The sequence below is a fragment of the Fundulus heteroclitus genome, chromosome 5, assembly GCF_011125445.2.
Source record: "Fundulus heteroclitus isolate FHET01 chromosome 5, MU-UCD_Fhet_4.1, whole genome shotgun sequence".
NCBI classification, from domain to species: Eukaryota; Metazoa; Chordata; class Actinopteri; order Cyprinodontiformes; family Fundulidae; genus Fundulus; species Fundulus heteroclitus.
In genome coordinates, this window is record NC_046365.1 from 28046535 (window position 1) to 28072859 (window position 26325).

The window sequence follows — 26325 nt, forward strand, 5'->3', positions numbered from 1 at the left end:
CCGATACATCTTGATTCAGTAAAGATAAACTAGACAGTAAAGCTCATTTATTTCAGCTACTCTGTTTTTGAGACTTGGATTCATTACACCAACGGTGATGCATTTCAAATTTGTGTGGCTTTAATGAAAACACAAATCAGTTTCTCAGAAATTGGAATAATAATAAAAAAATGTTTTAAAAGGATTTTTAGTAGTGAAATGTCGGCCCTATAAAAAGGTATCTTTGTGTAATCTACAGAAAACGCACTCAGTACTTGGTTGAGGCTCCTTTTGCATGAATTGCTGCATCAATGCAGCGCGGCACAGAGGTCTGTGGTCCCTCGACTTCCTCCTAACTAGACTGCACAATTTGGGGTTAAGGCAAGGAAAGATCGGACCCAATCACTCACAAGTAATACTGCCAGTAAAGCAAGCATTGATACACCAGCATCTGTCCAGGTAGATGATTGCTTTGACTTCAGGAAACGATTGACCAACACCAGCAGATGATGAGGCAACCCAACTCACCGCTGACCGTGGAAACTTTAAGCAACATGGATTAGCGTTGATTTCAAAGAGAAATTCAAACTTTACTCTTATCAGGATTTAAAAAAAAAAGGGGACTTTGGACCCACTGAGCAAAAGTCCATTTTATTTTCTCCTCAATAAGATGCTTCTGACGTCTTAACGAGGATCCCAGCAGCAGGAAACCTAAATTAACAGCATTAGGTGCTTGAAACAGACCACTCTGTGCGTTACAAATGTAACAAGAGTCTGACTTTATTAACAAATTTACTGAAAAATGAACTGACCTTATGACGATATTCAAGTTTAACTAGACAGACGCACTTGGTGTCCTGTGATTTGGACCCAACAAGGGATCTTCTTCCACAGTTATCAAGGTAGTTTTGGTCGTTTACAAACTCTGTTGGATGAATTTGTGAAGAACACTGGAAGCAACAAAACTCCTTCATGATAATAGATCTCCATAAAAGAAGACATGGTTTAATGAGAACGGATGTTTAGTGATTGTACTTTAACAGGACAACACAGATCTAGCTTTGCAGTGAATGTAATACTGTAACAAGTTTCAATAAAAATGCACATAATGGAACAGACAAAAGGTTTCTATTGCATGTTGAAAATGAGTCGATTTTCTTATCTTGATGTTGTGCGCTTCAGCTTCTTGCCAGCAAGTTTAAAAAAAACAAAAACAAAAAAACAACAACTTTGTTTTCTGTATAAAGTCCATTCAAGCCACGTTTCCAGTTATAAGAAGTGCGTTATTTTAATATCCACGTTGGATCCTTCTTGATTGCATCGTTCTCTGGACCCAGGATGGCAAATCCACAAGTGCTCTGACCGACGCCGAGGTACCTGCAGGAAAACCCAAACGTCCGGTTCTTAATTCATCTGCAGTAGCTTCTTAAAGACCAATTAGGACTTCAACAGTGAAGCCATAGAAACAAACTTGGACCGTTTTTACCTCTCGGCCACATCCACCAGGCTCTTATGATCCACAGCAAAGAGCCTTTCTCTGTAACTCTGCTTCATCTCATCCGTGATCCCACTGAGGAAACGACTCACTCCTGTTCCACAAACACACTGGGATCAGCTTTTAAGTCAGGACTCAAGTTATAGATAAAAATCACAGCTTCCAACATTTTAACTGTTTATTATTCTTGCCAAAGGTTAAGAAAAAAAGAGCAATAATCTGCAAACCAGGCTGAAAATTAAGTTAAAAGGAAAAGAAAACGCAGGAAAAAGTTAATCAGAAAAGTTATAATGAACAGGAAGCAGATTGGACCCTGAGAAATAAGACTAAAATGTTACAAAAGCGTCAGAAAATCAGCTGCAAACAAAACCAAAAGAAGTTGGAGCATCGTCACCTTTGTCTGCAGGAGCCACAGGCGAATCCACAGCCGAGAACACGGAGAGCTTGGCTTCATCGATGTCCTGCTGAGAGAACTGCCCAGATTTTGCCCAGTCGGCGCCTTTCCGAAACGCAGACAACGTCTGCACAGAGTTTGGATCCCTGGAGATCCAAGAAGAGACACAAACTTTGGTCAGAATTTTAAACATTCCCAGTGCTTTTATAAAAGTCGCTACACTTTAAAAGGGAAAGTTTGATTTCTGAGAAGTAATTTAGGAAAAAAAAAAAAAAAAAAAAAAAATATCAAACGGCATGAAGCTGGAATCCTGACCAGAAAGGTCCAATATCCTGAGCCAACCCTGAGCTCAGCTTAAATAAGGACGCTGCACATATAAGACATGGTGGAACAAGCAGGAATTCACTTTTTGCTTCACTTCTGATGGTTTTTAAAGCAAACTACTGTTAACTCTGTGTGAACATGTTCCTTTAGTCTTTGAATGCAAAGGAAAATGCAACATTATACTTCTAAATTCAACACAATTCTTCATCAATCAGATGGACGCTTGAGGCCCCAAATGCACAAATCAAATTTATATATTGACAGGGATGCAAAAAGTACATTGAAAGCTGTGAGTTTGGCAAAAATGATAGGCGTAAGATACATTTGGTATTCAGCAAAAGCTGCCTCACCCACTTTTCATATCCTTATCTGTGGATCATCATCTCCTGTGAGTTAGGATAGAGGAGCCTGCAGGGGTCTTTGTTAATCAGAATTAAAAACAGAATTTTGGGTTTCATTAGCTTTGAGGCATAATTATCCAAACTAACAGAAATAAACACTTTTACCTCTGTGTGCACTTAATACATGAGTTTTCCTTTTGGAATTGAATAACTGAAATAAATAAACATTGATGATATTCTAATTTATTGAGATGCACCTGAAGGCTCAGAGACTTTGCATCCATCTACCAGAAGAATCTATTATAAATTAAAATAACGATTTGTAACGGATAAGGACCTAAGATGATTAGAGGAGGATTTTTAGATTGTAATAATTTTCACTTTGCATTACAAGAATAATGAATTTTGATCAGGCCCACCTGTAGGAGTAAAAGCAGAACACGCCACTTCCTCCCATTCTGGCTCCGCCTCCATAGGCTCCGCCCTTCTCCCGAATTTCTCCGTGAAGAAATTTGGCCGTCATCATTCTTGCCAAGATGCACAAACTGATACAGACGGAAGATGGGAACCAGAATGAGCATAAACAGTGAGGAGACATCATTTAAAAACGTCAAACTGTAAAACAAGCCAAGCAGTAAATAAGATTATTTCACACACAGCAAAAACTAAAAATAAGAAACATTTTCTTAAAATGAGTGTATTTGTCCTTGATTTGAACAGGTAAATAAGATGATGTGCCAATGGAATAAGATTTTTGCACTTAAAATAGAAACAATTCATCTCCATCATCTTATTTCAAGTGCAAGATGTCAAATTATCTTTTTTTAGGGGTCAAAATACTCGTTCCATTGGCAGATAATATTATTTACCTGCTCACATCAAGGACAAAAACACAAATTTTAGGAACATTTTACTCATTTTTAGACCCGTTTTTGCAGTGCAGTACAGGGTACACAGTGAAATCCTGTTAACTAAACTAAAGTCAGAGTAGAAACGTAACCATTCATCAGTGGACTTTTCTCTACTAACCGTCTTACCTGGCATAATCCTGGTGGCAGAATGGGACGGTACGAACGCTCTCACTGACAAAATTAACGTGGAAGGGCATCTGGAAGAATGTTTTCATCAGACATGGCTGGAAACTTGGCTCCTGTAGAAGCAGAACGACTTCACTTTAAAACTTAGTTTAACATAGAAAGTGTTGCAACACAGCCTTTTTTCCCTCTTTAAACAGAAAATCCTCTTTAATATTTAGTTATTGTGTGACTAGAAATGGTATCTTGTCTATGATAAAAGCAGCTTCAACAACACTGCAAAATTTAACTAAAAGTAAAATGTTCTTGAAATGAGTGCATTTTTCCTTGATTTGAGCAGGTAAATGATATTATTAGCCAATGGAATAAGATTTTTGCAGTTAAAATAAGAACAGTTCATCTCCATCATCTAATTTTAAGTGCAGGATTTCTAATTATCTTATTTTAGGGGTAAAAATAGTCATTCCATTGGCAAATAGTCTTATTTAGCTGCTCAAATCAAGGAGAAATAAATTTATTTCAAGAAAATTTTACTTACTTTTAGTTCCCTTTTTGCAGTGAATTGTTGGCATTCCTGGTGAAAAAGGGTCAAATTTCCCTGATGTTGGAAAAAGGCGATGCACAAGTTTGCTCAGAGATCAGATGTAGCTCCTCACAAACCCCATTCTGTGCATCTGAATACAAACTTCAGTCTTTTGATGCCGAACTTACCGCTATCAGTTTCCTACTTGGACCAGAATCGTTCAGAGGGTCCAGCGGTTTCTGCAGCCAAGAAGCAAAAATCCATGAACGTCTGCAAACATTGAGGTTTTTTGTGAGGAGAGGAGCGCTGCGATCCGTCACTGAACGCCTTACCTTAACAATATTTGCTCTGACAGGCTTGCGTTCTTTTCTGTTTGCAGCGATATCTTTAATAAAACTCTCCAACTGTGTGGCTGAGTCAGATATTTTCTGCGGCGTCGCATTGATGGCACACCTGTTAGAATACGCATTGAACAGGAAATTAAACATGCTAAATGAAACATTAAAATCACAAAAACCAGTCGAGTGATGTGACTACAGAAAAAAAGAGATAAACTTCAAGGATTCAATGAAACTTTGTTGTTAACCTACAGGAAACTCCATGAATGAGCTCACCTCATATTCTCGGGGTTCAGAATGTGTTTCTTTATTCTGGGTAAAGTTCGGATGACTTGACTGAGATCTGGCATCTCGGCTATCCTCTTCATAAACTTCACCTAATAGTCAAATGAAAATATAAAACCTGATAAGTAAACCGCAAGAGTGACTGTAGAAGAAAATAAAACTGTTGGTTATCTTTCAGTCAGCGTTGCCCAGTCCTGTAGTAGCAATGTTTCCCCACTTAGCTTTCCATTAATATCACAGAATACAGCTCAATACCAGCAGCCATCTTCTGACTCTCTTTTTACATTTCTGTCTGTCGTATAAATTTTGTTTATAATAATAGAGTTTAAACAGACGTGATCATCCTCATATTTGTATGAGGCAAACATTATTGGACTATTGGGGTAATCAGGGCAAAACATGAAACAAACAACAGAAAAGTGACATTTATCTTGTTGGATCCCGCGCTCTCGACGCTAGCGATACCAATTCTGTCGGGGAGGATTGTCGGTCATTTATACGTATTTCTCTTTAACGATCATCTTAATTGTTTAAAAAAACAAAACACAAACGATAATAAACTGAAATGTTTTCAGTGTGATTCAAGCTTTTTTTTTTTAAGAGACATCCACTCTTCATAAAAGTGCTTTCTGCTATACAGTTAAATGCTAACTGAATAATGTCAACACGGTGGATTCAAGTAAAAAATTGGGGCGGGGCGGGGCGCCCTTCTCACTGATTGGGAGGGGGAAACACTGAGTAGAGTGAAGGGACTGGTTTAGATCCATTTCTCCGTTAACTCCAAAACATCCAGCGTAAACGTCAGACTGAGGTGCAAAGATTTACCTGCTCCATCCCACCAAAGGTCTCCTGCAGTTCTCCAGCCAGCGTCAGGTGTCGGCCTGCTCTGGTCATGGCGTACATGTGACCGGAGGAGGATATTCCGTTCGCCAACTCCTGCGCCGCCATCATCACCAGCACTCGGAGGCGCTCTTCGTTGTCAAAATGAGGGCTGAAAGAGGAACGGGAAAAGTCTGTTTTTTTTTTCTCTTCATGCAAAGGCAATAATCCTGCATCTGTTTGGTCACATCCATTCACCACCGGTTGACAAATTTAATAGAAAACACTTTTTGAATCCATGAACAACCTCCTGGCATAATCCTGCTTTATTTGACTACCTTCCTTATCAGAATTAGTAGAGCCTGTTTAAAATGGATCATAACTATTCAACAGGGTTGAGGTGGAGGCTATTAATGAAGCTTAATGTTTGCCTGCACATGTCTAGGATCCATGTCCTGCTGGACCCAAACGATTTAAATAAGTCTCATCACTTCTGATACGAGAACAGGTCAAATATGCAGAATAATGACAAAAGCCTAACAGGAAGTGTGTTTGCATCCCGAGGAGCTGCAGGATACCGGAGGTCTGATTTACCTGTTGAATATGTCGCTCCACAGCTGAAACATGTGAGGAAGGTTCGTTTCCAGGCAGGAAGAGAACAGGAGGACCCCCTAGAAAAAGACAGCAGGAATAAATCACATTTAAATCTAAGAAAAAAAACCAAAACAACTGGTAACACCTTTAAGATTCATATTCTCTTCTTCTTAATCCACTGCTATAGCTCAAAAATTTTATTTAACTACACGCCTCATCGTTTATCCACTGTGCAATACAGCAACACCATCATTTCCATATTCAGATAAGAGTTTCTTTTCATTTTTTACTCTATTTTTACACCAAAATGCACACAACTGTAGTTGGTGTTTGCCTCCTTACTCTCGAAGCTGCTGGAAATTCAATTACCCTGAGGGAGGCATCAATAAGGTGAAGTATAAGACTTTTTCTACATAGAGAGCAACACGGTTATGGAGTCTTCCATAATACACGATGAGTCCTCAAACGATTAAGGAAAAAAAAAAAACGCTGTCCACATGACTGAAAAAGGCTGTAGTATGTATGCCGGGCCCATTGGTGGCGCTGTGACACTGACAAATAAGCATCCAAAGAACACAGGACATGGACAGATATGTCAGAGAAGTTTCAGGGGCATTTCTGGGTCACTTCTGCAATTAAGCTATTTCTGCAAGTCATCTCCGGTTGAGTAAGGTCAGCGTTTATTTACACTGGATGCCTTTGGCTCTAAAAATGGGTGCATTCTTATTTAGATCTCATAAAAATGAAATTTATCTATTCCTCACCATGCTCTATGTTGAACTGGGAGGATAATATGATGAAACGTCCAAATGTTACAACGAGCAAAATGTTTTCGTACTTCGAGACTGTAGAAATTTTTTTTATCATGTAAAGCACTCGGCTTTGTCTCTGTACTGAAATGTGCTATACAAATAAATTTGCCTTGCCTTCAGACTGCAAACATTGAAAAAAAAAAAAAAAAAAAAAGATACGTATCTTAATTAGTACCACATATGGAAGTGGCACAGATCTGACTTTTTTTGGTGGTTAAAAGATCGGAATTGGGCCGTTCACGCTGCCATGAAAAATACAGAAATGGGTCACATTTCCCTGCTGTGTGAACGTAGCCTGTGTAGCCTGTGAATGGCCTTTTCGCTTTAAAATCAAATACTACCAATGGCTCATTTCTGTGATGGTATCCCCCTTTAAAAGACAAGGCTTAGGTTTATCTCTCTTCCAATAAGCAAGAAGCATTAGACGACAGAGCTTCCATGCTGAGACCAACCTGCTCAAACGTGTCCATCTGGGTGGAGTCAGGGATGACCTGCGTGGAAACAGACATCCCTCCCGTCCTCAGCTCCATCTGCTGGGCTTGTTGCCTGTAATCCAGAGCTCCACAGCCCATCCTGATGTAAACAAAGACAACAATTAAAACTTTTACAATCTGTTGGTGCTACTTATTCATTTCCCCCCCCCCCCAAACAAATTTGAGACAACATGCAGGAAACATTGCTAATTTTTTACTTGAATCCACCATGTTGACATTATTCAGTTAGCATTTAACTGTATAGCAGAAAGCATTTTTATGAAGAGTTATGAGTGGATGTCTCTTTAAACACAAAGCTCGAATCACACTGAAAACATTTCATGAATGTTCTTGAGTGAAACACATTTCAGAAACAAATCTTGTCGTCTGCAGACAGATCTAACTGCACAGAAATCAGTTATGCCACCAAAAAGACCCAGACGTAGCAGATTATCGTTTGTGTTTTGTTTGTTTTTTTTTAAACACAATTAAGATGATGATCCTTGTAGCAAATGCAAACACTAATTTTTCTGTCTCCTGGCTCAGTGCTCCCATGTATGCTTCCTGTCCTCTAACCCCCAGTTGTTTGCAGCAGATGGACACCTAATGAAGGCTGCTTCTGCAGAAGTCTTTCTATCAGAAAGGCAGTTGTTCCTCTCCACTGTCACCTCATGTTTGCTCAAGAGGAAAGATTCCTGCAACTAGGCAGGCTTCCTTAAAGTGTAATTCATTCAAAAATCAAGTTTTTGTTTCAGCAGAAAACTGTATAAACTGGGCTTAAGGGTGATATTTTAGTGATACTGTTTTTTTGCATTTTCATGTAAATGTGTTTGTTTAGTTCTGCAATATTTGTCTTAAAACCATGTTAGTGCTGCCCTTTTAGGGTTTAACGGTGGCTTTACAGTTTCATTTTCCCATGCTTTCATCACTCAGCAGCTGGAATCACAGCATCGAGAGCATTAATTGTGTTTAGCGTTTTTTTACTGTTTAAACTGCTTTTGAAGCAGTCTGTGTCGGAAATGATGCTGCTAACATCACTTTATCACTCAGAAACTGGACCCATTCTGACCTACTGTGCCTCGGCAGCGCCCACTTCAGGCTTCGCTGAGTCAGCAGCTTGAGCTGATGAGACTCAACCCCGCTGGGATCCACAAACATCCCTCAACTTCAGTTAAGTGGGGTGAGGGACACAACACGTCCCTTTCCCTCATCCTGACCGCAGCCGCGCTTTAACCCCCACCGATCCCACACTTTGCCGTGTCTCTTGGAAACCCCGACTTTGGTGCCATGTTTCAAAACTGGGAGTGCATTAATGCCTCAACATCAGGGCGAGTTACACTTTAAATCGACAATTCTACAAATGGGTATTATGTGAACTGAATCTGAGCGAATTGTATTACAAGTAGGATTACCTTGAACTGCATGTAATTTAGTATGACTCAAGTATATGATTGGATTGCGTTGAAATTTAATTATTTGATTACAATAAATTCTGCACCATATTGGACTTTTATAAATAAAAATATAACTTTTTTATGCTTGTAAAGTATGTTTAGATGATGTTTCCTGTGAATGGTTGCTATACAGTCAAATTGGACAGGTTGAGTAAATGCAAGCAAACGAAAAGCCTTGGTGCAGAAATCTTATTTAGCAGTATTTAACCTCTTAAGACACAATAATTATAGCCACAAATAGGCTTTTTGATAACTAAAAAGGATCAGTTTCTCTTCAAACTTATTATATATTTTTATTATTGAGGTTTACCACTGGTCAAAGATATACTTTTGAAGAGGAACTAATTTTTCCACCCGTCTTTACAGGTGTTTAAAAGCCTGTTTGGACCAAAAATTTCACATAGAAGTATCATCATCATTGTCTCAGGTGTAACTCACTTGGTGATGATGCTGCAGAAGAGCGGCACATAGACCCTCAGGTCCTCCGGTAGGGTGTTAAGACTGCACATGGCTCTGAAGTACACCAAACCATTGGTGGGCTGCTCACAGTACTGAACCGGGACATATGCTTTGGCAACGAAGAACACACTCCATCAGACAAACAGACACGTTTTCTTACACTTAAAATGACATAAAGAGTGAAGCTCTGTACCTGCTGTGCTCATCTGAACCGCAGTGATGGGTATCGTTGGCTGGATGTCGGACACTTGGAGAGCAGGTAGACACGAGGCATCCTGAGTTTTACTCTGAGTTTCTAGCAGCTTCAGACCTTTTCAGAAAGAAAAACACACACATCAATAAAAAAATAAAATAAATAATAATAATAATAATCTACTTTGATTGGTTAGACTTTAGCCCTGAAGGTGATTGAGCAACAAAGCTTTAGATTTTTTCAAAAATCTAAAAGGATTACAGGAAATTTAACCCATCTTCTCCATTCTTAATGGAATATTAAAACACAAACAGTGAATCACTGACTGCACAGCTAGGAATCTATAAACTTGGCTCGAAGAGGAACAAAAATCTGCAAGTCTTGAAGTGAATGCGGTTACATTTCTCATAAATCTCCTTTCTATCGCTGTCGGTCAGAGCAGAGATCTTGTCCCGAAGCTTCTCCGCCTCAGCCTGGGCTTGCTTTTCCAGGTACGCCTCGTCAGGACTCATCCTCAGGGTCAATCGATGAGTGTTCTCCTGCGCAAGTCATTGATTAAAGGCAATAATTAACATTTAATTATAAGGTCATGCTTTTCTATACTTAAACATGACTTCAATTGGCCTTGTTAAATAAAAAACAGGTAAAGTGTCTCAAGTTTAAATGTGTCTACGCAATGAAACAGAATAAAATCAAATGCATAAAACATGTGCATTATCACTTTTCAGCCATTATTACAGCTGCAATATAATTTTGAATGTGAAGAGCAGCTCATTCAACGGTGGCTCATTAAGCAAAGTCTGGTTTTATTTACCTTAAAGTAGTGTCTGACTTTGTCCTGAAGGAAGCGGGGGTTTTCTTTCAGAGCCTGTCTGAACTTTGCAACATTGCTGCTGATGCGGAGCAGCTCTACGGGGTCTCCATCATGGTTCCAGGATGAAGCTATATACTATAAGAAACAGGCACAAACAAGCAAATAAACCAGGAAGACAAACCCGACAGATAAAAACTGATGACACCCAAACGTCCTTGAATCATTTCACTTGAAATATAAACCTATAATTACAGCTGCTTTAGTGATTATGGGTTCGGTACAACCGAGGAACGGCTGATGTAAATTAAAGAGCTACATTTAAAAAAAAAAAAAAAAAACCTCAGTGACACGTTTAAAATTCTGACTTGTGTAAAAAGATACAGTTAACAGAGGATAAATAGAGTTCAATCACAGAAAACCCTGACATTCTGTCTACACCACTGTTTCTGACTGAACGCAGAATCCTCGATTCGAACTCACCGAGGCCAGAGAAAGGCCGAAGTTTGTGGATTGATGTTTAATCTGGATCTCAATCTTATGAAGAAGAGCCTCAATCCTCTCATTTTCAAAGCCGTTCCTGCAACAAAACATTTAGTTACACGTTTATCACACTTTTTAAATGTGAATAAAATCGATAAGAAAAGGGTTTACAATCCTATTACAATGCAAAGTCCTCTGGAAAAAATAAAATTGTACAGTCCTAATAACCCGATATGACATTTACCCTGTTACAATAAAACAATAAATCTAATAGTTTGTTAAAGCAATTATGAGGCAGGTAGGAACCGAGGAAGAAAGGACACAAAAAAAAACAAAGGAAACTGTACATAGTATGACAATGTTATAGGGATTAAAGTCTAGAAATAAGATTATTCTTATTTTCTTTGCCCGTACTGAATCCAGATCTGGAAAAAACCCAGAGGTGTAACAACACATTGATCCATATCGATTAAATGATTAACGATCCAATTACATTGATACAAAACGAAAACCTCCATCTACATCATCATCTTTAAGAAACGCCTTTATTTTGAAATTCACAAAGCATGAGGCTACAGTAAACAGGTGTATTATTATTATTATTATTATTATTATTATTATTATTATTATTATTATTATTATTATTATTATTATTATTATTAGTAGTAGTAGTAGTAGTAGTAGTAGTAGTAGTATGCTATTTTTAGTTCAATGTCAGTAAGAGCTCATAAATAAAAATTTGTCAAATCATAAATTACTATCAATGTAAATAATTGTGTAAGATGGGCAGATGCTATTGCATCATATTGATCGCAGACTTGTGAATTGAATAAAACTGAAACCGTATAATGACAGACTTTGTGGTGCTGGTAAATATCGTATAATCATTAAAACAAATCGATATAACATTGTATGGTGAAAAGCATGTGATTTACACCCCTAGAAAACACTAAAATAAAACCCTTTAATGTTTGCCTTTAGTTTCCATTTCCCCATGTTTTATTTTGTTTCTACATTTTATTCCAAGTTGTTTTATTTTCCTATGTTTTAATTATGTAAAGCACTTTGCATTGTCTTTGTACTGAAATGTGCTGTATAAATAAATTTGCCTTGCCTAAAACATTTTATAGACTTGGTTAAAAGAAACACCTAAACAGGACTCACTCTATGATCTCATCAATAGTTTGGTTGATGATTTGTTTGACCCTCTCTGTGTCCTGCTCAGCCATCCCCTGCAGGCCGATGCTGAAAGACGCCTCCTTGGTGCTGCCGTCGTATCTGCGTCGAGTTGACACCAAACAAAAACATTCGTTATGATACAACATTCACATAGCTAATTATTCTTCCAAACAAACCCGGGTAACTAATGGCCGTGCACAAACCCAACTACAGAGGAGAAGTCACTTCCTATCTTGGGCTCGATGAGAGATTTGTAGAAGGGCGAGTTGGGACCTGAGACCATAAGTGAGGACAGCAGACTCAGAGTGAATCCTTCGAAGGCATTTGTGATGCTGGGAAGAGAAACGGCAACGACGGGTTAGACTGAAAAACGTCACAGCTGGTTCTCCAAGGAGAGAGACCGAAGGCGGATCTTACTCTCCCAGCAGGTAGCTCATACAGAGCGTGTTCTGCTTGGTCGGATCCGGAGCCAAAGCATCAGGGCTGCAGGTCACATGGTCTTCTCTCTGGAAAAAGAAGATTAAAATCAACAGTGATATGAAATATGCTGGTGAAGATTCTCAGTCATCCAGGTCATGATCATTCCAAAAAAAGTTGAAAAAAACAAAACAACTGGACTTTTTTCCCCTGAAGTTTGAAGACGTTTCGCTTCCTATCCAGAAAGCCATCTCAGTTCAAATGTGTGGAGTGGTGTGGAGATCCGAGCTTTATATAATTGTTTGCATGTCATCTAAGCCATAACAAAAGGCGTTGTTATGGCTTAGATGACATGCAAATTAAACCAAAACTGGTCCACCCATTAGGTTTAATTTGCATGTTATCTAAGCCATAAGGCCTTTTTGGGCAATAGTATAAAGCTTGGATCTCCATATTACTTCAGACATAAGAGTTGAGAAAGCTTTCTGGATGGGAAGCGAAACGCCTTCAAACTTTGAAAAAAAAAAAAGTCCAGTTTTTTTTTTTACTTTTTTTGGAGTGATATGTAATGTAAATGATACACATGTTTGACTTGTGGAAGGAAAGTTGTTGAAACCCAAAGACACTGCAGGGTTGTGAACTTACTGGACTGCTCCAGTGAGGCTGAGATGGGACTTCTGTTTTCGGGTTGATGCGATCAAACTTGCAAAGAGCCTCCTCTTGAATCTGCTTCAGGTGATTTTCCAGCGGCAAATCTCCATAGGTGAAGAACCTGGACATTTAAGATAATGAAGGATATTCTTTCAATTCCACGTTTCCATTCATATGCAACCTTGGTGGGAGCTTCCGCTTTTGTGTTTCCTTACCTAGCGTTACTGGGATGGTAGTGTGTGGCGTGAAACTGCTTCAGCTGCTCCCAGGTCAGGTCTGGGATGGCCAGCGGTGCTCCCCCCGACACCACAGAGTAGGTGTGGTCAGGATAAAGCTTGTTTTGAAGGTGCTGCGCGTACAGATACTCGTTGTCCGACTGGAGAACACAAGAAAAGGGTTGAAGGTTTGGCATTCATGAGGTTGAATGTAGTCATTATGAATTTCATGATGGATTCACAATTGTGGGGAAAAAAATAATAATTTCAATAAAGCACATAGAGATTCTGCTGACCATAAGCTTTCATTTTAATTTGTTTAAAATCAATTAAAACTGCTAACAGTGGTATCTACAGACATAAACATTAGGCGCATTCCTCCTAAATGTTACAATTAATAATTCCTCAGGTCCCCGTTTCACGTCATGTCTCCTAAAGGAATAACGCTCACTATTGGACCTTTTGTTTAGTTGCAGTGGTCTTATTAAATTGATTATAAAATGGGACATTGGAAAAAACACGAATATTTCTTTACAGTGTATAATCAATGTAATAATAAAATTACAAAGAAAATCAGTTTGTTGTTTTGCAACCCACATAAAACAAAGTCATCTTTTTTTGGCTAAAGAAATGTCCCAATCAAGCAAAATGTCTAGGAAATATCCAAGTGTCGATGCCACTTGGAACAACTGATAAAAAAGTTAAAATAAAATGTGAGCGAAAGAAGGTCCAGCAGTTTGTTAAACCTCTACTCTTGATATCAAACTTATCCTTTTAATAAAGTAATACTAATTGTTGCATCGTATTTATCTGACAAATTTATTAACACCACTGTGACATAATGTAACCCAGGAAGATCAGAAAAACTGCGATTTAGCTATTTCTGTTAAGTCTATTTAGTAAACAATTGTGGCTTGAAAGCTACAAACTAGTTTGTTTTAGAGTGCATTCATACCAGGAAAGTCCTTATTTAGCCTGGACCAAAAGTGGAATTTATTTGTTTCATTTGGTCCAGTTTGCTTTCAGGTTGCACATTTTGCAAGTGAGCTACAACTTGCAACAAAGCCATGCGTGTGACAATGGCTGCTCCCTTTGGACAGAAAAGACTAGGGTGGGACGGAGCACAGACCCGGAAATTTACAAAAAACATGGAAGTTCTGCGTGCTGCATTGATGTTGTGCACTTCTGTGCCGTTATTACAGCTGCAATATCATTTTGAATGTCAAGAACAGCTCATTGAATGCAAGATTTGTGACGCTACACTTCTGATTTGGAGCAGCGTCTGCAAACACTTGCTCAGTTTTCCCCAACCCACAGTAGTACTGTTAGCATCACTAATTTCTGCCTACAACAGTGGCTCATTAAACCAAAAAAAGCTGCATTTTCCTGCAGGGATCAGATGGCACCAGAGTCTGTTTGAAAGTGGACCAAGACCACTTCAAAAAGTGAGTCTCTGTCTTGTTCCCTGGTCCGGACCGGGGTTCACTCGAGTGTATTCACACCTGCACAAAAAAGTTCAGAACAAAGTGGGGGAAATGGACACTGGTCCATTTAAAGTGGACCAAATGTGGCAGCTGGGAATACACTAACCTCTAACGTCATCTAAGTTTTAAATGAGATCAAGGACAATACTTTAATAAAAAGGTGACAGTGTAGATTTCACCATTATGACAGCCAGGTAGATGCTGGACCCAAAACAATTTGACCTGTCTGTTTGAAACAAAAAACAGAAATTGTGTGCACGCTGAAATGCATGTGATGGCGATCATGACTTACAAAGACTCCTTTCATCTCATTGAACACCACTCCTTTAAAGACCAGTGGGGAGCTGGGGTCTGTAGGATCTTCGTTCTCCAGCCTCCAGCCTTCCTGCCTGCAAAGTTAAACCATAAAACACTTCATTTAGGCACTTTATAGTGAAAGAGAAACAAAACTGTTTTAGAAACTAAGCAGAGAAATAAACGGCAAGATAAAAAAAAAAAAGATTGCACAAAAGCAATAATGTAGCAGAAAATCTGTTTTTTGAGATCTTGGTATTATTCTAGTGGATCAAAGCTAATTGGATGCTCATTTCTGAATATATTAATGTATCTCAAACATCCAAAAGACAAATAAACAAAGAGGATCTGATTTATAATTAATCTTTTTGAGTGCTTTAAACGAGCATTATGAGACTTAGCCAGTAACTAATGTACTGATACACGCTTTATGTAAGATCCAACTAGAACTTCTGGAACATTTACATGCCAAAAGTAAAAAGTTTTAATAAAAAAATAAAAAAATAAAAAAAAGTCAAATTCGCATTTAGAACAGCTTAAGGTAACTTAAAAGTAGAAAATAAACAGAATTAAACTGGAGTTCATTGACTCTAGTTGCTTATGGACAACGTGCAGAGCGCACCAATGAGGCAAAAACTCACCAGAAATCTTGTTCGCGTAAGCAAGGGAAAAAAACGGCATCCAGATAAACTTTAAGAAGATTCTGGAAGTCTTTCCCATTTTGGGTGGAGAACGGATACATAGTGTAGTCACTGGCTGTTCACACAGAAACATAAGGAGTGCCTCAGTTAAGCATTGAAGTCTCAAGTCATAAATAATGAATCTGCCATTAAAAACAATACATGGTAAAAAAATGTAGAAGGTGAGATAAAACAATTGGTCTCCGCAATTTTAGAACAACAAGGAAAAGCTTCTGTATTTCAATTAAAGGTGTAAAGTTATGGAATAAGTTACATGAAGATTTAAAACAAAGCAATAGTTTAACACAATTCAAAAGAAAGTACAAAGAGGTAATTTTCAATAGATACACACATGGGGACAGAAAGCAATAAGGTGTGTATTGAAGATAATAACTTGGTGTAAGGGTTTAGAAAGATAAACCAGCATAAAATGGGAAAATGTATAGGTAAATATTAGTAACTGTTACTTCTAACTGCCACTTTAATTTTGATTTATTTATTTTTTTTTAATGACAGTAGGACTCTAAAGTCTCAAGTGTTTAGGGGTAGGAGTTTATAAGTTCTCACTTCTTCCTACCCCATTTTGAGCATGATATGTTAACTGAAACAAAAAATCTGTATTTTCTCTTCTTTCTTATGCACTTCTTGTTACTGTGCACTATTTTATTTTTATATTTGTATCATGTTCGAATAAATTTCATTTCACTTCCTGTCTAAGAAGCCCGACCAGATTTATGTAATAGTAATAAGTATTACAATAATATGTCAAAAATTAAACCATGAAAGAGTCCTTCCATACATTCTTCTTAAAGTGCATAGCCATGTTATTTGACTTTTTTATTTATGCGTCAGCAGCTCACTCTGGTTGCATACAAAGTTTTATGAAAGATTATAATGTCCTGCTGCCGTATTAGTTATTTTGAGGTTATATGCTTTGTTTGTTGCTCAGTTTATTTAGCAAATAAAGCCTTTCCTGTTTATTTTTAATAACAGAGGAAGTATGTCCCGCGCATGCGCAGCAGGGCTTAAAACGAGGAAGCAGCTAACGGCTATTAGCATCTCCCAGTGAAATAATGAAGAAAGGTCCAAGATCGAGTGAGAAAAAGCGCAACAAAATATGATTCCAAGAGGGAAAATACTGGAATGTCACTGGGAATAGAGTATGAACGTTGGTGTTCACTGAAGCAGACGCTAAACCTGCCAAGGCTCAGATGTGACGCAGAGTTGACTGACATGAGTAAATGTTCTGATATGAGGCTCTTAGAGTTGCTGTAGATTGTTTCATTTAATTAATACCGCAGGGGGTCAGGCTCGGTCTGGTATTGTTTACAATTGATTTAATAATCAATCAAACTGGCATTATGATAGTTCTGTAATACTGCCAGTAGATGTTGCCACGTCTGTTTATATCTGGTCATCAAACCCGAGATTTTTGGTCTTTTTTATAAGCATATTGCGTGGCGATATACCCTTAATCACAAACACTGTACCTGTGAAGGCATTCATGAAGGTGGACAGGGAGCGGTTGAGCATCTTGAAGAAGGGATCCCTGCAGGGATACCTTTCAGATCCACACAGCACTGTGTGCTCCAGGATGTGGGGGACCCCTGTGCTGTCCATGGGGGTGGTCCTAAACTGGACACTGAACAACATCAAAAGGGCAAATTAAAACCATTTCTTTATTTGCAAAAAAAGATAAGGCTGAAATACTGTTCAAGACGCCACAGAAGCAGCAGCAAGTTTAAAACTGATGCTTAACCAACCTGAAGAGGTTATTGGAGTCATCACGGGCTGCATGCAGGTACTGAGCTCCAGTTTTATCGTGGGTTAACTTCACAGCTGTGAGACAAAGGTCAGGGACAGCTGCAACCTGAGGACAGGGAGGATAAACAACAGAAACGTAAAAAAAACATGAATTCAGGTCCAATAGACTGAGACACAGGACATTACTCTCTTACAGAGATTGGTGGGCTGCATATAAAGCAATAAAACTTTACTTAGTTAATTGGGTCTTTTGAGACATTATACAAGGGGAGAAAACTTTCTAAACAAAATCTGACATTTGACAAGAAACCCAAGCAGGAAACAAACACTCAGATGACGGTAAATGATACATTTTTGCATCAGCTGGACTGAACCAAGAAAAAGAAAAAAACTACTCCAACCTCTCTGACGGTGAATCCGTGAATTTTCTGCCCCAGCTGGTATTCAAGAGCCTTTTCTCTCGCTGATGAGCTCCTCAGCCTCCATGCTTGCTGCTGGAAATTAAACCTTGGAAACCAAGCACACAGAAACTCAGTCAGATCCTCCAAACATTTGGCTCAAGATCATACATGTGCATATTTACTCTTCCCAGCACCTCTACAGCTTCAGAACCAAGATAAAGGCTGTATTTAAAAAAACAAAACAAACAACAACGCCATTATGTCAAAGTGAACAGTCCACCAAACATTAACAGGTTTTAAATACCTGCCGGGGCTCTTTGGCTGAATTTACAGTCTGTTAGTCTAAATTACTACCACAGCTACAAACAAAAGTCATGTTTAACCCAAGTCACAAGACCTGACCTCTTTCAGGGTTTCCAGACTGATGCAAACAGCTGAGTTCTTTATTTAACCATTTCCGCTCATGAATCTTCATTTCTTTCATTTTAGAAACAGGTCCTGCTTTTTATATATATATATATATATATATATATAATGTTAAATTAAATATGTTAAATTCTACACTTGAAACTACTTGCAGGACAAAATAAAAAAGTAAATAATAAAGGAAATGCACTCAGAATGTTATATAAGCCCGTCTAAATGACTTAAAGGGAAAATAAGGAAAGATTTACCATTTAAAACGTTAAAAAAAAGTCAGTTTTTTTTTTAAAGGGTCCTTTCTAACCTTGTCATTCCCTTAATATAGACGTAAAACAGTTTTTCTTTACCTCAATGCCTTACAAAAAAAACCCAGCTGGTTTGGTAAAAAAAATATTGGTGACAGTCTGGTATAAATAAAATAATGTGCTATATTTGCGATGTATATTTATGTTTTCCAATTAATATTGATGAAGCCTTGGTTTTACGCACGGACGGAACATACCGGGTTCACCCGTTATATACACACCAACTTACCGAGCATGTCGAAGTTTCTGGACAACCGCCTTCGTGAGCCGAAACATTCTTAATTCGCCAGTTTCTAAACTTTACTCCAGTGCGTGTGTGTGTTCGACATTAAGCTATAACCTACACAGCTCGACTCTCCTTTGAATGAATTCACTATTAAACAACCAGCATCCCCGCTCTGTGTCCTCTCATGCCGTCTGTTGCCGTGCTGACATCTTGGATACGCCACCATGTAAATATGGCCGCCACGCCGGCACTAATCGCAGATTTCAAACCAATCTGTAAACCGCTTTAACCGATCCAACCATGTTGGAGCTCTACGGCGCGAAAGGGCGTATCGCACTTAAACGTCCGTATTTTTGATTGGTCTGCCTGTGAAGAAGCCGTTATATGATTGGTTGAACAACGTCACGTCTGTGAGGTTACCAAACAATGACGTCACTCGATTTAAAGCGCAGCGGTAGAACAACCGAACTTTGCAGACTGACTAGGTTTTTTGCGAAACCAAGTTTTAAACACTATTTTAACAACAAGTGAGAATAAAATCAGCTGCTTTTGATCTTTTCTTCCCCCTACATTGATCATGTAAAGAAAGGCATGCAATTACAATTTACGTCCACCAGATGTCGCAATGTGAACATTTTTTGGTAGCCAGTGCGTTCAGGACGTTGCTCGTTTTGACCATTTTATTTTATGCCCAAACGTAGACATTTGTTTTTAAAACTCCACCACTAGCCTATTGTTTACGTACAATGGTATTTGCAGAACTAAACCTAGAATACGTTTTGAGCTCCAGACATTTTCACGAAGACCTAAGAAAAAGATGCAATTCTCCCAATATTAAGAAATATCAAAACTGCCGTATAAATCTTGGCATTTTTAAATGTGTTTGAGCAAAAATTCAATCTTATTCGCACCAGTCTTTGACCTAAAAATGTGACAAAATATGTTAAACAAAAACTTTTGCCATTTAGTCTTAGACTATATTTTTTTTAAGATAACATTTAACTATTATTTTTTTATGACGTAGCCTAAATTTCCCCCCAAAAAATGTCTGACTAACATGCAAACCGCTGTGTGAGGTATAAAACTAAGAATGCACATTGTCCTGAATGCACTGCCCCTGCTGTAAAACATGTTGGTGGCAGCGTCATGTTGTGGGGATGCTTTGCTTCTACAGCAATAAGGATCTACTCAGAGTTGATGGGAAGTTGGAGCAAAGTTGTTTTGGAAGAAAACCTGTTAGAGGCTGCAAAAGACTCCAGAATGGGGCACATGTTTATCCTCCAGCAAGGCAATGACCCTAAACATAAAACCAGAACTACAATGGGATGGAATAGAACAAAGCATATTCATGTATTAGAATGGCATAGTTAAAGTCCAGACCTAGATCAGATTAAGAATCCGAAATCTAATGGTCCCCGATGCTCTCTATCCAAACTGCCTGAGGATAAAGTAGTTTATAAAGAATAATGGGCATTCTCTACTTTGGCAAAGCATTAAATAAACTAAATCGATTAGGCATAGTATTATGCATTACCATAATGTGAAATAGTGCTACTAGGAGTACTACTACTACTGCTACTACTTCTTTTATTATTATTGTTATTATTATTGTTGTTATTGTGGCCTCGAAACAGAAGCAGAGATCTGGGAGAAAGCAGATAAACAGTCCAACATGTTGAGGAGAAAATTTAACTGGATGTAAATATTTGCCCTTTTTGGTATCTAGCACACTCCAAACCCTTTCCACACAAAATCACACAGTGGGGGTGCTGCTAAGTCAGTTTCTTACAGTTAAACTCAGCTTGTTAATACAGCACCAATTCTCAACACAGGTTGTCTCAAGGCACTTTTGAAGAAGAAAAAAAAAAGTCAAGTCAAAAAAGTTAATGGCATAACAAAAAATAAAAAAAATAAAATGAAAACAGTTTTATAGCATGTGTCTGCACTTTCAAATGGGAAAGTGCAAGGGAAGCAGCCTTGCTGGATATCATAAAGGGATGTCATAAAAAGGATGTAAACCGTAGAACCACCATGAGATCCTGGAGGACTAGAATAGAAACAGTAGTCATTTCCCCATATACACTCTTTCTGCAAAAATCAGCCCGCCTGTACTGAGTACTACTGCGACAGCGACTCCAGTGACTGGCTTTTCATTTTCCTCTCTGAATATCTTTTGAGGCACCCACGGTCATCCCTTGTGTTTCCACTGACAGCATGTGGGAGACTTTCCAGCAGCATGAATAGGAGGCCTTGGCGAGGAGGCAAGAGGCTTTTTCACAGAGCAGCAGACTCCTCCGATTCCAACTTCACAGAGTTACTGCATGTTTATTATCAGAACAAAGAAAAAAGATTGCACAAAAGCGGCTGACGCAGGTAAAAAAAAATGTATTAAAAAACTTTATTACACGAAGAGAAACTATCCATGATGAAACATGATTTGGATGTTAATATTTAGTTCTTGAATCTGGGCTTATGCTGGAATGTATCGACGAATAAAAACCCAACAGTGACACAACGTTTACATATTTTCTGCCTTACAAAAAGGAAAATGCTGCTCATATGTAGCAGGTTTTTGCATAAGAAGGATAAAACTGTGGGGTGGAAAATTAACAAACAATTTTACAGTCATTTTTCATTTCATGGGGACTTTAAGGTTGGCAGACGGATTATGTAGGCCTCTTTTAGGCTGACCAAATGCCACGTACCTGCTGATTTTTAAGCCATTATTTAAATAAAGCATTAAATAGATGCCGGTCAAGCTATAAATTAGATTTTTTTTTTTTTTTTTGCAAAGCTGAAAGGAACAGGATTAATTTCTGCAAACAACCGAAAACATTCTTCAAACCGAATGCAGGTACGCATAGAGAGTGGAACAATCAAATTGCCCGACTCAGCCTGTGTGCATGATATTGGCAGGGATGTAAGTGGATGGCGGTTCGCTGTTGTTTATCTGCTCCTTCCCTCTCTGTAATCCGCGGGATTTTATAAACGTCTGGACTGTCCAGACGCGGTTTCATCCAGGCTCGGGCGATCCATCAGTGTCAAATAGAAAACAAAACCCCCGGCTCTTCCGCCTCCTTTCGTCTTTTACTGCTTCGCCATCCATCAGCAGTTTGCTACGAGTCTGTGTTTCTTTCCCCAGCAACAACTCCCTCCATATTTACAATCAGGCAGGATTTATAGACAAAGATGACAGCACAGGTTAGTCCACTTTGTTCAAAGGCTACTGCTCAGCCTGTTTGTTTTAAATGTAAGACCAGCATAAAATGAATAAAAAAAATATTCAAAGCGCAGTGCCTTAAAAAGCAACCAAAATCTCTCAAATTTGTTTAACATTATGTTTAAATTCCAATTAATGTATTTTAGCGGTACACAATTCTAAGGGAAAGGATGCCTCAAAAAAACTGAAAACTCTGGTGTGCACATGTGTTCAGCCCCTGTTTCTCTGATAACCCCAAATAAGTGCAATCAATTGCTTTCAGCAGTCACCTCTTCAATTAGTGGATTATTATATTTGCCAAAAGACCAAACACGAAAATCAAACTTTTTGGCCTTCACGGGAAAATGCTATGTGTGGCAAAAGTAAAAAAAAGAAAACCAAAACGGATAAAAGATGAAGACGCCTGGAGAGAAATGCAGGGACAACCTGAAAAATAAAACTTGTTTCAGGCTGCAAAAAGCTTGCGACTGGGTCAGAGTGTCACCTTCTAGCAGCACAACGGAGAGACTTTATCTAAAACAGTAGATAAACAGAGCCGACACAACGGCAAGCATAAAGCAAGAGCTAAACTGAAACGGTTTGGTTCGGTGTGCGGGTTTAACGGCCCAGTCAAAGCCCAGACATAAATCCAATTGAGGCATGAAAATTGATGTTCACAGATGTTCTCCAGCCAGTCTGACTGAGCTGGAGCTGTTCTGCAAACCAATGGACAACTTTTCAGCACCTACATTTTCCAAGCTGCTAGACACATATCCTAAAAGACTTGCAGCTATAAATTATTTGAGCGGTGGTGTTACAAGTAGTGACTCAGGGCAGCATCACCCTTTTCAGATTTTTCCTTTTGTTAAACTAAAGAATTACTATGTATCTTTGTGCTTCCATTTCATAATTTAAGAAGCTATACCTGATCCGGTACAAATTTGAACCATGAGTGAGGAGAACAGTTAAGTTTGAACTGTAAGCCCTGCACCTAACTGCTTTTCTCCCTTAAGAAACCCTTCTTTCTCTCCCTCCTGGTCTCCTCCCTGTCAACATGCACAAGACTAAACACACTCCTCCAGCTCATGCACAATCCTCCTGAGGAAACAAAGCTTCTTTGGGGAACTTTTCTTTGTTTTCTTTGACATAAATGGCTCAGGTAAAGAATATATTCTTATGGGAATAACCAGCATCCCTTGCTGTGCCATTGACAGAGAAAAGTCATCCCGGGTTATTCCTACAATAAAAAAAAAGAAGAAAAAAAGCCTGGACTCACTCAGTCGCGCTCAAATTACATCGTTTAACTCATATTACATTGCATAAAAAGCACTTTTCTTGACCAGACAAAAATAAATTCAGGTATAGATTATGTAATAACTATCTTGTGTTGATTTATCACAGAGATTCCCAATAAAATGCAATGAAGTTTGTATTGGTGACAAAAAAAAGGAAGTTAAAGGGGTATGAAAACTTTTAAATGCTGTTTTCAACCAGTTTGGAAAATTCCAACTTTCCTCTTAAGCCTATCACCTAATCTCCATTATTTGTGTTTTTCTAATGACAAGGAAAGTTATTTTAAAGCATATCACAATTACAATAGTCAAAACAAGATATTTATTTACAAAATCATGCAGAAACAGAGGGTAAACATGTCAACAAAACAACTTTTTTTAATATATAATTATTTTTCTTCTTTATAATTTTGTTTTCTTCTCTCTGTTGGTCTACAACGCCGTTCTGGGACACACCAGGGTGCTCCTCCTACACAAAGACCATCTTGTTTGTGCAGACTTGCACCAGGAGGGCAGGTTTGAGGAACATCACAGGTCACCGGACCTTAAAGGTCTACCCAATGCTGAATAGAGGCAAGCTGAAGACTTGGTCTCCTCTACAGAAAAGAAGAATTCAGAGCCTGTCCTGATGCTGTACAATGATGCAGAACAATCAAGAAAAGGCATCTTCAAAAACTGTCACTATTTATAAGATCATCATCCTTACAGCCAGGACCACAGCAGAAGCTGAGAGCTTCTCCCCCTTCTCAAGAGTAAAGATCTCTCAGAAACACCATGAACCAGGAGAGGCCGATTGCACTGGCCAATGTTATCAGTGTAATATATTGTAGTTACCTAAAGTTTCTCCATTTTAGTTCAGTTTTCTATTCCTTTTTAGCTTTTTAAATTTAGTTTGCTTCAGGCTGTTTTTCTTAACCTTATGGTCTGCTACGCTGCCTACAACACAGCCAGCAGTAGGATTTATTTGCTGTCTTAAGCTGAAAACACTCACACAACGCTGTACCCTGAAATCTCATTACCCCATTATGATTCGAGGTCATTTAGGGTTATATTTGCCATGAGGGTGTGGGAGTTACTTACAGTAGGTGTCAGGTAACCTTTCAGTTAGCCTTAATTCAGACAGCTTTTTTGGGTATTTGCCTGCAAAGCTTTTTCTGACTTTTAACAAGCATAAGAATATGGCATTATTTAAGGCATGAGCTTCTTTTGTGCAACCTCTGAAAGATGGAATACTGGTATTAGATTTTGACCTCATGTACGTCGACAAATGAAATGAGTTTTACAGACGTTTTATGTTCAGAAGGTCAAATTTAGCGCCTAGACACAATTCAGACACATTTCACGATAAAACAGAATTAAAATCTGCCTAATTATTACCAGTGATTGGAGATACTGAGCGGTTTTCAATTCTGCTGAGCTCTTAGTTGGAAATTGGCCCACCTGATCAAGATTTTCTGCATCCAAATGTCAGCGTCTTCACAGACTTTACCATAGGTGTATATATTAGGTGGATACTCGGCCCCTACTCTATGCTTGCATCCACTTTGCTCCTCACCTCTGGGGCCAATTAGGGTGTTGGAGCTGAAAATAAATGAAACGTGGTGGCAAAACAGCGTTTACTTCAAAACCTCGCACTTAATTTGCAGACCCCTGTCAGATCTGAAGAGGAATTAGAGGGGGGTATTCAGTTTGATCTTGCAGAGATGTGCATTTGGAACTTATTGAGTGAAGACTTGTGAGAGAACAGTTGGTGTTAAACGTGTGAAGTCCGCAAACAAAAACACTTTGTGTGTCTGCATTGTGAACAGTGTACAATAACACTTTTAATCCTGCCTGGTAGGATTTAGACACATATTTATCTAAAGGAAGTGATGCTCTGACTCATCAGCATTATGTGTCTACTTTGGCCTTTTTGTATTCAATTTTAATTATTGCTGGTTGTGCTTTCATAAATAAAAAGAAAATCTGGGAAGACTTTACACAGTAGACAAGCCATAAAAATCAAATACTGGGGGTCCCCGTAACCTCCGGACCGTTGACTGGTTCAGGTCGGTGGGTTGTTGTTGTGGGTATTGACCCACATCCACGCGTCTCTGTCGGTGTGGGTGGGTGACTAGTAAGAGAATAGACAGTGAGGAGCTAACAGAAGGAGAAAAGCATTTGAATGTGTTTTTCACTGTGGGAGGAAGTGGGAGTACCTGGGGAAAGCCTCACACATGTACAGAGAGCACATCCAAACTCCATGCACAAAGACATGAGAAAGGCTGGGATTAAAACCCCAGATCTTCTTGCTAAAAGTGCTAGCAGTCCGGCTGCCATGCAACGTGCAGCAGAGCAAATAAACAGTTTGTTGTCACAACTGTGACTGCTTTTTATATGTCAGGCATCCATGTTGGAAATTTAACTCAGGGTGGCTGAGGCTGCATCCGAGATGTTCTAGCTCCTGTTCCTTGGCCTTTCATGAGGTCTACAGTGACAACTCTATTGTGGGGAGGAAAGGAGCTTCAGACTGCTGTTGAAAAGCCTTTATCAGCAATGTCATTCTGCAACAGAAACGCACATGGATGATTCTAGTCAAATCCGGACCTACACATTTTCGGAAAAGAACTACAAAGTGTGCATTCTAGCCTCTCTGGCCATTTAGGATAATTTCCATTAGGTGAGCTGTGCTTATGTCATGTCTTAGCAAAGGATTGTGGGATTCCTATGTGTGCATTGTGAGTTTGCTATGCTAAAGGGGCTACGAGAGGCTGTAAAGTTCTTACCCAAAAGATGCTTTCGGATGCAGCTTTAGTGACGGCTGACTTCCCAAGTCAGTGTTTCAGCTTGATTTGACAACTCAAAATGAAATGCAGCATAACCTCTTATGATTCCACTAGCAAGAAAGGTCAGCAAGTTTTATTCTGAAAAGACTTTTTACTCAGTTTTCAAATCCTTTTAGTTTTATTTAAACTTTATTTAATTTATTTAGTTTCTTTTTAATT

General features: G+C 38.7%; 1 protein-coding gene across 1 annotated transcript; it reads right to left on the bottom strand.

The window, feature by feature from the left end:
* Window positions 1-743: 743 nt before the first annotated feature.
* On the bottom strand, window positions 744-18900 carry LOC118563194 (presequence protease, mitochondrial-like). Its single transcript, XM_036137337.1, has 27 exons — window positions 18854-18900; window positions 17897-18002; window positions 17495-17601; window positions 17222-17373; window positions 15693-15807; window positions 15050-15146; window positions 13274-13434; window positions 13053-13179; window positions 12408-12496; window positions 12194-12322; window positions 11976-12089; window positions 10812-10908; window positions 10332-10466; window positions 9918-10056; window positions 9518-9634; window positions 9304-9433; window positions 7391-7511; window positions 6127-6203; window positions 5539-5704; window positions 4705-4805; window positions 4423-4543; window positions 4279-4329; window positions 3571-3683; window positions 2953-3078; window positions 1869-2014; window positions 1466-1568; window positions 744-1356 (listed from the first exon to the last, which is right to left on the bottom strand). The coding sequence occupies exons 1-27, from the start codon at window positions 18898-18900 to the stop codon at window positions 1263-1265; spliced, it is 3081 nt and encodes a 1026-aa protein (XP_035993230.1). The 3' UTR covers window positions 744-1262.
* Between the last annotated feature and the right edge of the window lie 7425 nt (window positions 18901-26325).